The 12,288-nt window shown below is 50.9% G+C and overlaps 1 protein-coding gene across 2 annotated transcripts in view; it reads right to left on the bottom strand.

Annotated features, from left to right (window-relative positions):
- Positions 1-12,288, bottom strand: part of AK8 (adenylate kinase 8) — a 121,869-nt gene that overhangs the window by 40,579 nt on the left and 69,002 nt on the right. For both annotated transcript variants that reach the window (XM_045771027.2, XM_045771028.2), the window contains one exon: positions 10,827-10,968. In XM_045771027.2, the coding sequence (XP_045626983.2) occupies positions 10,827-10,968 (142 nt within the window). The remainder of the gene's footprint in view (positions 1-10,826; positions 10,969-12,288) is intronic.

Here is a 12,288-nt window from a genome sequence, read left to right as displayed (position 1 = left end):
GGGGTGCACCTCCTTCCTTGCTCCTGGCCGGTGAACCCAGCCCCTGCCTCACGGGGATCACTGCCTGAACTCGCCTCCAACCCCAGCGCGGCCCCCAAATCCCCAGCACCCTCTGCGATTTTGGTGTGCTTAAGGAAGCACAGCCCTGCTCTCAGAGCCGCTGGTGGGCACGGTGCGCCGCCGTGCTGGGCGCCAGTGTCGGTGAGAAGCACCGTGGAAGATGACGCCTCCGTCGCACGGGGGGCCTGGGAGGCATGGGGGCGGGTGGAAAAGCCCGCGTGGACGAGGCGGTTCACTGAACAGCCCCAGGAAACGGGGCGCACTCAGGTGGTGCTTTCAGAGAAGCTGGCGGGTCGCCACACGGTGGACGGTGGACGAAAGGCCCACAGGGGTGGCTGGCCTTTGGGCTGAGCCTCGACCTCTTCAAGTTTGTCTGCAAAAGTGCTCCTCGACCACAGAAGATGGAGAAGGCGGAATCGGGCCAGGCTGGCCTGGTCAGTCCACCCCACACAGGACAGGTGCGACACATGTCTCACAAGCGCTGTCTTGACCCAGTTTCGAAGTCGTGGCTAGGAACTCTTGATGCCCTGCAGCCTGCTGAGCCCCCACTCCAACCATTCCCCTTGCGGGGCTCCCACGCTCCAGCTGGGGACAGCCCCTAGGCCCCAAGCCCCCGGGATTGTTTAAATTAGCCAATTCACAGAGAGCCTGTAAAACCCAGCTACCCCACCCCTCGCCATATGGGAGCTCCCTTCCACGGCTCAGCTGTTCTCATCTGTCCCCAGAGGGCAACCCCCAGAGGGGACCCGCGTGGCAGCCACCTCCTATTGGGAACTGTAAGCGACAAACGTCCTGCCTTGTATCAGAGTGTCACTGTGTTACGTCCAGCCATCAAAACAATCTTTAAATCGTGGAAAACAACAGGGGACAGGTGATAATGATCCCCATTTTTTTCAGGTTGGTTTCTCAGCTCCCATACAATCTGCCAAGCTGTTCTAGCCTGAAGATCTTCCTCTTTGCTGGCTCTAGAGCGTCTCCAATGAAAGTGCAATTTGTCTTTGTCTATTTGCTGGATCTTTCTCCTGCCCTCCCCCCACCCCGCCCGACCCCGTAGCGCCGGGGGAACGAGGAACTACCTTCCCCCAACCAGAGGGAAACAGTCCCTGCAGAGCAGACAGGGAGCCAGCCGGGGCCACAATGCCTTGCACCTGCTATTTTGGCGAGCCCCCATCTCTCTTCAGAAGCTCTGATCTCCACGGACAGGCTCCGGGTCCCAGGTACATTAGGAATCAGCACATACGGAGTCCCTGTAAGGCCAGGCTCTGCGCACAGTGCTTTCCTGCACCATCTCATCAAACTTTCCCACCCGATGCCCTACAGACCACTGCCCCTGTTGTCAGTGGAGGAAGCTGGGGCGCAGAGATGCTGCTGCGGGGAAGTCAGGTGTCGAATCTGAGTCTAGGGCAACATTATCTTGGCTGTACAGAGCATTTTCCGATCCACAGACCCCTTCCATCCGCGTTTTCTTAGCAAATACCTACGTCCAGCCAGCAGAGGGTGAGGTCAGAGGGCGGGCTTATTACCCCATCTGGCAGTGAGGTTCAGAAAGGTTAATTAGAGCGCCTGACAGCTGGCCTGCGAGCGGTGAAGCAGGGTGGTCGGAACCACGCCTCGAACTGTCAGGCACCTTCAGCAGGAAGGATGGGCACAGAAGAGGCAGCTGCCCAGTGTCGCAGGACAGAGAACAGCCACAGAGGCAAGGCTGTGGCCCGCCCCTACTCCCACCCACGCATGCCACTTTTTCTTTTTCGCCCTTGAACCCAGACACCTGGTTGAGACCACCGCTACTTCCTCTAAAGCTGTGGGGCTTGAAGCTAAAGCCCTAAAGCCAAGTGGCTCCCGCCTGAGGGGCAGGTCCTTGCCGCACCGCCCTCGTGAAACAAAGTCAGCGGGACCTGGGGACCCCGGTGCGGACAGCTGCGCAGCGACTCCGCTGCTAGGACGGGTCTGGAGGCTGACCAGTCTTTAAGGGAGATCTCTCTTCCAAAAACAAAGGCGCCCGCAGAGCACTCGGGGATGATATGTATTCCAGCCCATGTCTGGTAAACTCTCAGACTACGGCGGAGAGGCGGGGTCACTCGGGTTCTATTAGCTCAATTAATGAGGAGTAAGATAAGGCTAACATCCTGCTCGTCGGGCGGCTCAGCACAGAGCTGGAGTAATGGAGTTATTAACCTCAGTCAGCCACTGAATTGTGCTGCTGATTCCAACTCTATTTCCTGGTTCAGGCCTCCATTAATGGGCTGTTTATTATCCCTAATCCACGGAAGGATCAGCTGCAGTGATATGAGAGCTTCCTGGGAGGACCAAGTGATGATAAAAAAGAGAGAGAGCGGAGGAAGGCAAGAAATCCCCTCTATCTCGCATTTTAATTGTTTTCGGGTCCTACTGCTGTCCCCCCCAAGAGATCGTAGCATCCTTCTCACTTTGGAACACGCTAGGAAAGGCAAAGCCATTATCCAAGGGTTTCCTTGTGCTGTCCCCGAGCACAGAGTGTCACATGGAACTCAAAAGAACAAGCTTTGAAATCAAATTAGAGAGCTCCGGCCGAGAAACGATGTGCCCGTTCAGTTTTTTACTTTCATGACGCCATCTTATCCCATCTTATTCCATTCTCTAAAATTTAACATCATCAAAACCGAGAAATCAAACCAGCATTTGGCAGAACAGTGTATCGACAACGTTAAATGCCCCAACCGTGATTCTCCAGCTTGCCTGGTCCAACGAGGGTCTTCTGGACAAAAGAGAGACTGTGTCTGGGTCTATTTCAGGGTTGTTCTCCTATCCCACGTGCCATCAGCTGACTAAGGACTCACCTTCCCCGAGTTCAGCCCACCCCGACTCTTTAAAAGGTCTTCCATGGAGAAGAAAAGCAAACAGATTGCTATTAGAGAAAAAGCATTGTTAGGTAACAGTAAGTTGTATGTACCAGCCCGTAATGAGTAGATACAGCAAGTACTCCCTGACTGTCATCCCTTCCAAGGATTTTTGCCATTTTGGCTTCTTACGTAACAGGAATTTAGAGTCACACGAGTGACTCTCATATACGTTTTCACACCTCTGACCGTGTAGACGAGCCTGCAGCACACCCATCTGGGGTGTGTGTGTAACACACTATGTGGGAATGGAAGGGGAGACATATCCTACATTTTGAATGAGAGTTTGCCCCACCCAGAAAAGCTGTTGGGGACCACAGACCTAGCCAGCTCACAGCAGCTTCCTGTATCCGACCAGCACTTTCCAATTATAAATCACACACACAGACACCTTCCATTTACTCTCTAAGACTGTAGTGCCATAAGGTTGAAAGAGTAGAGTTTATTGCCCCATTTGACAGAGAGGAAAACTGAGATTAAAGGTAGCTTTTTCAAGCAAGGCAGCTGGGATAAATGCCAATCACACGCAGAAAGGATACAAAGTAACAGTTCAGAGCAAAGAGCTGGCTCAAGCCTGGTCTCTTCTAAGTGCTCCGACGCTTCTCCATGCCAAGTGCCTTTTACTGAACAGGCCTACTTTCTGGGTCTGTTGAACGGGTGAAGTGAGATGTAAAGGCGACACATAATATAGGCAGTCGGACATGATCATCATTCTTGTCAGGATGAGGATGACAATCCAAGACGAGGGGCAGGAGAACCGGGAGAGGAAGAAAGAAGGGGATTCTTGGCAGCGCCGGCAGCGGCCTGGGACCAGCCTGAGCACTGAGCAGAGATGTCCTGGCCAGAGCCACCAGGGCTGGCTTCGAGCGCCTGGCCCCCAGAAATCTGAAAAGCTCCCAGAGGCTGCACCTGCGTGTGGGATTCCCGGCGCCCACTGGCATGGTGCTGGTGTTTGCCAGCCTGCTCCCCTCGGCGGCCTGTCCTCCACTGCCTGGAGGAAAGGGCTGCGTGTTCAGCAAAAGTCGACAACACACCCAGCACCAACTGGGAGCCAAAGGCAAGGAGTAGAGATGGGTCGCTGCCTTCCCACGGACAATTGAACCTCCTCTGAGCTCCTCTGGACATGGGACACCACAACCATCTAGTTTAAAAAATAATAATGAATAAAAATCCTAAGGCACCGCGCTCTCAAAGGAACCCATGCAGCAGTTCCAATTCGCACAAAACGAGCTGGGACACAGAGGAGCTACTCAGAAATATAGCCCTTGGGTGATTTCTTTCTAGTCTCCGAAGTTAGTCCCCTAAGATAGAGGAAGAGACAGGCTGAGCCAGAGTCCCCCCTTTACCCTCTTCCCCAGGGATTTGTGAGAGATGTGGTGGCAGCTCTGACCTCTGGCAGGCAGTGCCGTGGGACAGGACAAGACAGGACAAGACAGAACGGGGACCTTGGCCACCCAGCCACGGCGGGGGGGGAGGGGGTGTCTGCAAGGTCAAGGCCAGAGCTTGCCCAGCCCCTTCCCTGCGGCACTGAGAGGAAGGAGGGTGCAGAAAAACCCAGCCTGTCTGATACACTGCAAACTTCTCAACATCAATCAGAATCCTATACTCCCTCTCTATAGCGAACATTAATTTTAAAGGGAACGACGGTGCTACAAACTTGCCACATGAAATGAATTATTTTACAGCTGGGCAGAGGGCAGCTTTCTGGATGCAGACTGGGATGGTTCCTTCTTTGTTTCTTTCTTCTTCTTCTTCCTTTTTTTTTTTTTTTTACTATTATTACGTTTTAACAAACTTTATAGCCCATTTTATTTGTTCTCAAATAACTTTTTCTCCTTCTTTGCAACACATCAATTACTTGGTCGGCTTCCCTCACCCTGTGATGTTGGAATCCAGAGATTGATACTGCTCGGCGGAATATAATTTAGTATTATGTGCCATGGGTTTATGAGGTAGGAGTCAAACAAAACATTGCTTTTGAACACTATCCATTCATTAGCTCTGAGAAGAGATTTATATCTGACAAGGAGACAATAACTTTGTTTTCTGATAAGCCAGAGAGGTCTATTTCTGTGTCCGACACAGAGCAGCTTCTCCTTCTCCAATAACTCTATTTACTAGCATGAATATATTTTAATAATAAAATTGATATATATGTAAATTTATTTTAATCTAATTTCATCGAACCCTCCTAAAAAAAAAAAGAGCTTTTGTAGATTGTTTTCATATCTGAATTATAGATTTCTGTATCGTATTCCCAGATTGATTTCTAGGCTATAATTCTGTCAAGATTTCCTCCTGGTGTCAAAAACAGCAACACCACAGCTCGAGCGCTTTATAATTGGCTCACAACCAAACCAGAATTACAGCCCTGGTATTCATCCCAGTGCCGGGTGGGCTCATTTTAGAATATTTCTCACTTTCTTGGCCTATATCTGGACTTGAAGGTTTATGGCTAAAATTACCTTCTGAATTAATCATAAAAATGTTAATTGAAAGCTAAGGTGGGGGGAATGGGATAGTGGGATGCGAGGAGGAGGAGAGAACATACCCTCGGTGGCGGAGGGAAATACGCAAGGTGAGAAAGGTGATTAAAACAGCGCGAGATTAAATCTATGTTGTAAACAAACATCTTTTTTCCTCTGCTTGTCCTCTGCCCTGGGGTCAAATAAATTAAATTGGCATTGTTTACTAAGTCTTTAGAAACTGATTTTATTCCATGGTGAATGGAGAAATATTTACTTGCAAGACTGCCCTAAATCAAAGAGGCTCTTGAATATTCTTCCCCATTTGCTTCTGAATAAACACCCCGCCCTCCCCTGTTGGTGGGTCTGCAGTCCTGGCACCGTGGGGAGGGCCAATAAATAAACTGCCGTTTTCTCCCTCAGGGCTCAGAGAGATGGAGCCCTGGATTCTCTCCTCCAACTGAGTCAGTGGCCCGCCCCAGTGGGTCACGGACTGTCCCGCATTTTCCCAGAGCCTTCCATCTTCAGGTAGATGGTGAGCATACACGGAAGCTAACCCACTGACACCGGAGTCTGGGACGTTGCCAGAAAACAGAGGGTGGAAACAGCCTCGCAGCCCTGTGGTCCCTGGAAATTTGCAGGCAACACAGGCAGTAAGACAGGAAGCTTGGGTCCTCTGCCCTTGGACTAGACGAATATCTCAGCCTGCCAGCAGGAAGCTCTCTGGCCTCACCTCTAGGGGTGGAATGAGACAGAGTAGAAGAGAATCTAGACGTGGAGGACAGAAGAATGTCCCCCACCCAGACGGCCAGCCCAGAATCTGGGACTATGTTACCTTACCCGGCAAAAGCGACTCTGCAGATAAGATTCAGAAAAAGACCCCGATATGGTTGGATGATCCCAGACTTTCTGGGCGGGAGGGCGTCCAATTGAATCACACTGGTCCTTAACCTGAGAAGTGTCCCCAGCTCTGGCCAGAGAGGGGACTACCGAAAGGGGTCAGCGTGTGCAACGTTGCTGGCTTTGGAGATAAAGGCATCCAAGACCCAAGGGTGGCGGGCAGCCTGCAGAAGCTGAGAGGCAAGGAACCGGATTCTCCCCAGAGCCTCCAGAAGGAGCGCGGCCCTGCAGACTATCGATTTTAGCCCCACGGCGCTGGCTGACGATCAATCTGCGTTATTGAAGCCACCAAGTTTGGAGGGATTTATTCCAGCAGCCACAGAAGCAAAACTAATACAACTCATGCCATTCTTAGGCAAAAGACAGGCCTATTATTCAAAGACAAATGGTTTGCAAAATACAACCATCTTGGGACCCACAGATAGACGTTGCCAAAAAAGGGTCATAAAAGTCAAAAAAAGGGGGGGGAATAGAAAGACAATGAATACGCTTTGGAAGAAAAATTACTCCAGGAAACATCAGCACATTTCCAATAAAGACTTATCAATACACTGCACATCATTTAGGAAGAGCAGTCTCTACGATGTAAGAAATCCGAGGGGAAATGAATGAAAGCTGAGAGAGTTAAGGGGCAAGGTGAAGGGAAATGTAAAAGCATCACAGAAATGAAAAGCCAGGGGCAGCGAGAAAGTAATGCAATAGAAATTAGTTGAACTTATGATAAAGGACAGACAGGAAAAAAACAAGAAGTAAAAGCTACTAGAAAAAAATCTTAGGGGCACCTGGGGGGCTCAGTCGGTTGACTGTCTTGACTCTTGGTTTTGGGTCAGGTCATGATCTCAGGGTTGTGGGGTCAAGCCCCGAGTCTGGCTCTGTGCTGGATGTAGAATCTGCTTGAGATTTTCTCTTTCCCTCTACTCCTCCCCCCCACTTGCGCACTTGCCCACACACACTCTCTCACTCGCTCAAATAAATAAAATCTTAAAAAACATATATTTTGTTTATTTGTCAGAGAGAGAAAGAGAGCGCACACATGCAGGGGGAGCGGCCGGCAGAGGGAGAAGCAGGCTCCCCGCTAAGCAGGGAGCCTGATGTGGGACTCGATCCCGGGACCCCAGGATCATGATCTGAGCTGACGGCAGACACTTCACCGACACAACCACCTAGGCGCCCCCAAAAATAAAATCTTTAAAAAAGAAAAAAGAAAAAAAATCCTAATTATGGAAAACAGATGGTAACTATCCAACATACACATAATTGGTTTCCTGGAGAAGAAAACCAAGCAAGTGGATCAGGAAAATAGTAAAGTGTCTACTAGAAGAATATCCTCCTGAAGTAACGTTCCAGAGAAAAGTCATCAAGAGAAGTAAGACTAAGGCCTGCCGGAGGCGCCTGGGTAGCGCAGTCGTTAAAGCGTCTGCCTTCGGCTCAGGGCGTGATCCTGGTGTACCGGGATCGAGTCCCACATCAGGCTCCTCTGCTATGAGCCTGCTTCTTCCTCTCCCACTCCCCCTGCTTGTGTTCCCTCTCTCGCTGGCTGTCTCTCTCTGTCAAATAAATAAATAAAATCTTTAAAAAAAAAAAAAAAAGACTAAGGCCTGCCGAGCACAAATGAACTTCAGGGGAGAGAGAGAGACCTCACGGGCACTCAGACAGAGGAAGCATACGAGCCACGATGGAAGAGCATCTCCCCACCCCCCGGCATTGCTACAGCCTCAGAGACATCAGAGGACGGTGTGGAAATGAGACAGGAGGCCGACGGGCAAGAAATGTGATCGAAGGGGCTTCACTTTGCTGGATGTTGTTCACAAACAAAGATAACAGAAGAGCTTGGCCGTCTACCAATGGGTGCACCCCAGCTGAAATGAATCAAAGACAGTCCTTCCAGAGGAAAGAGAAGGCGCGCCTGGGTGGCTCAGGCGGCTCAGCTTCCCACTCTTGGTTTCAGCTCAGGTTGTGATCCCAGGGTTGTGGGATCAAGCCCCACATCGGGCTCTGCACTCAGTGTGGAGTCTGCCTGAGATTCTCTCTCTCCCTCTCCCTCCGCCCCTCCCCCAGGCTCTTAAAAAAAAAGGAAAGATGAATCAAAATTGGTGAATGGGGAGGTTGAATTCTATAAACAGCTGGTGTTGAAATCTGAATCCATTTGAAGAGAGAGAATTAAAACCTCATGGAGTGTAGTAATTATTGCTAAAAACAACATAACTGTTATATTTTAGGAAGAAATGCTTAGTAATCTTAAAAATAAGAATATGTGTCAAATAGACTGGGACTAAACAACCTGAGAACGTGTCTGTCCCTGCCTCCCCCTCCCCGCAGCAGAGAGCAGACAGGCAGGGGGCGAGGAGGGAGCACACAGGGAGCACGTTCTCCTTCCTCTTCCATGTGACAGAGTCAAGCTACTCTGTTTCATTTGAAAATGGACAAATTGAGAAATACAGCCCAACCACGTATGTGAAACACGCAAACCGTGCTGGAGACCAGCAGGACCAGAGCCAGAGCACCTTCTGCATGGACTGGTGGGAAGGGGAGAGGGAGCAATCTCAGCAACAGAAGTCAAAGGAAACACAGACCAGAAAGAGAAGACGGGCACCGGCTGGCTCAGTCTGAGGAATGTGCGACTCTTAATCCTGGGGTTGTGAGTTCAAGCCCCGGGTCGGGTATAGAGATTACTAAAAAATAAATAAACTTTAAAAAAAAGATGGAAGACAAAGGAAACCATAATTAAGCATAAAATAAAGTGATAAAAGCAAAAATAAGTGGGATAATTTCAACTGCTCAAGGAATAAAAAAGAGTCTCAAAAAATTTACCGCCCAGGCAACCCTTCTCGGGAAGCTACTGATGGATGTGCTTGACCAAAAACGAGGTAGTAAACCAAGAAAAAGAAAATTGGGGTGTGTGGAAACAATCTCCCTCATGGGAGAGAGGCGAAGGGAATCTTTGGCAATTATTAACTTCAGGAAAGGCAATAACAGAAAGAAGGCAAAAGAACCCCGAAGGAGCTCCTTCCCGCACAGCTGGCCCCGAGGGCAGGTCTTCTGGCAGAACCACACGGTCATGTGCGTGCATCTCAGTGGCCAGGACCTTCTGCCGTCCCCGTACGGCTGCGCCAGAGACTGGGACACAGAATCGGCCTCATGGGTACCAGCGGGAAGTGTTGTCACTGAGGAAGGGAGGCACAGAGAACGTGATGAGTAACAGTTCCACCACGGACAATCACGCCCGTCAAGACGACTTTCCACAAGGAACACGTGGCTGACAGAAGCCTCGAGGAACTGCATAACCTGGCACCAAAACATATGGAGCAGAAACCGCAGGAAGTAAGAGAACAAGAGGAATTCATAAAAATACAGTCTGGGGGCACCTGGGTGGCTCAGTCGGTTAAGTGTCCGACTCTCGATTTCCATTCTGGTCGTGATCTCAGGGTCCTGAGCCCGAGCTCTGCGTCGGTCTCCACGCTCAGTGCGGAGTCTGCTCCAGATTCTCGCCCTCCTCCCCTCCCCCACTGGCGCACATGCTCTCGCTCTCAAAACATACATCTTTTCCAATACCTACTGAAAAATCATCCACAGAATGAAGTTCGATCATTTTTTTTTAAATTAGAGGTTGTACTTCAAGTTCTCCATACTTTGCACTAAAATAAAAAACGAATAATGAGAATTGAAATAAACAATGAAATGCCAACTACCCAGAAACTTAAAAATTCTCCTAAACCAAATCACAGTTTCTGCAACAATTAACCCCAAACAGCCAGGAGCCGTCCAATAACCAGCAGTGTCAGGTTAGGACCAACCAGAGAAAAGTCAAATGTGCTCCCTGGGCGGAGAACACAGGGCATCCCGCTTCCAGGTCCACTGCCCCAGGTCACAGCCCTGCGGGGCACACCCGCCACCGCCCCCTCGGAGCCCCTGCCAAACCCAAGTGATGCGGCGACTCCCTCCCCAGAGCAAGCCCTGGCTAAGTAGCCTTCACTTGTTTTTCTTTGGGTCTCCTTCGCTTACGTCCACAACATACACAAGGATAGTGTGCTCTCGAGTTCAAGTTAGCGGAAGAAGAGCAGAATATTCCAGAGCCCTAGACACTTGTTTTGGAACAAATGGCCAGCCGTTTAGGGAAAAGGTGTTCAGCTCATACTGTTTACCTACACGAAAACGACTATCGGTGCACTGAAGCTTCCGATGTACGAAACGGAAGTGTGGAAACAGTAGAAGGAAGCGTCCATTGACTGACTGGCACAACCATCCCGAGGAGGGCAAGACTGGCTGGACTGTCGCTCACAGGTGAGGAAGCTCAGGGCCAGCCATGCTCTGAGCCCACGCTTGGCTCCTGGTGCACAGGGCAGGGCGGGCGGGTGGGAACGGGGGCGTCAAGGGGCCTTCCACTTGAAGAGCATGGGGGCTTCTCGTAAACCGCAAGCTGTCAGAGGACTTCGTCAGCCGAGCCCCCGGGGAGAGTGTGCCAGCGGCAGGGACCTTCCGGGAGGCGGTGTGGGCGGGGCTGCGGCCCCCTGGAGGGTCGGCTTACCTGTTGGGCTGGTAGCCCAGGCTGTTCAGCAGGTGCGCCTGGTCCAGGTCTTTGGGGAAGCCGTGCAGCACCCAGCCTTTCTGAACGCAGTCCTGCTGGCTCAGGCGCCGGCTCAGCACCTTCATAATGATGCTGTCAGGGACTGCAGAGAAAGGAGGGCAAGCGGTCACTCTGTCACCCCGGCACCACTCCTGACCCAACAGGAGTCTGAGGGCGCGGTGACGGGCTGTGGCCCATGGGTTTCCAAACGCCCTGGACTCTGGGTTGAACTGGTGAAGAGTAGGTTTAGGTAGACGAGGCTGCGGGTGCCCAGGTCCCTCCGAGGTCCCAGCAATTGGAGGAATGTGGCTGCCTGAGAAGGGAATAGCATTGGGTGACCTTGACCCTTCCCCGACCTTGACAAGATACCTGCCCCTCCGGGGCCAGCGTAGTTCCCAGCCCTCCAGCAATATGTAGGCAGTCCCTGTCCCCCCAAGGATCCAGTTTTTGCAGCAAAAGACTTTCCTGGGCAGCACACCAGGCCCTGGGGGGAGGGTTTAGCTTTCCTCAAATGGGACCCTGTTGGTGCCCTGGGTGCTCTCTGCTAATCTGCAATGCACAAGCAACACTTGCTTCCCTCCTTCCTCCAGTTCTCCCCTCCTTGACGTCTAGAATCAAATCTCAAGAATTACAACTCGAGTTATAACCAGAGACTGAAATAGTCTCATGGAGGAGATATTGAGAAGCTTCTTGTTGACATACCGCAATTGACATTTTCCTGAAATTTATATCTCTCTTCTCAGACTCATTAAATGTCCTAAGTTGCTGATGTACTGCGTTTTAGCAATTTGCACTGCATTTCCTGCACTTTGCACTCATTTTTCAAGAAATACTTGGTAAATATTACCAGTGTTTGCTATGGATGTGGCCCCGACAAGCTGGTTTCCTAGAGTTGCAATGAGGGTATTTGGCAGCTTCTCTGGAGAGGCCCGGCCCCCCTCCTGCCAGCCACCCAAGGGTTGGGCAAGTGGCACCGGTGCACACATCTGAAACCTTCCAAACGGCCCCGAGGCCAACAGCCACATGAACACAGGGGTAAGAGGTGCAGAAACAGCTGCTTTCCTCCGTGGCAACGATACCCTGGTTACTCCCTTGTCACCAAAGGACGATCAACCTTATTCTGAGCGATTTGCATTTCCCTGAATTTGTTTTTTCTCAAGGCTTTCAGCCTTTCTTCACTAGTCTCGAGGAAAGAGCAGAAAAGGGCTTTTGTTCTAATGAGAATACCTGGCTACCTAACATGAGCGAGAAGTTGATGCAGCCAATCCTGTCTCCTCCCCTGCTTACACCTGCTGTGGCTCCCCAGTGCCGGGAGAATAAGAGCAGTCACCCTCCCCACAGCCAGCAGTCCCTGCGGTCTCTGACTCCTGCCTCCCTCCCAGTCCTGGTTCTGCCCCAACCCGCTCTGACACTCTGAACTTCG

This window comes from Ursus americanus, chromosome 18 (genome assembly GCF_024610735.1).
Source record: "Ursus americanus isolate L20-20 chromosome 18, mUrsAme1.1.p, whole genome shotgun sequence".
NCBI classification, from domain to species: domain Eukaryota; kingdom Metazoa; phylum Chordata; class Mammalia; order Carnivora; family Ursidae; genus Ursus; species Ursus americanus.
This window is presented reverse-complemented; position numbering and strand designations above follow the sequence as displayed.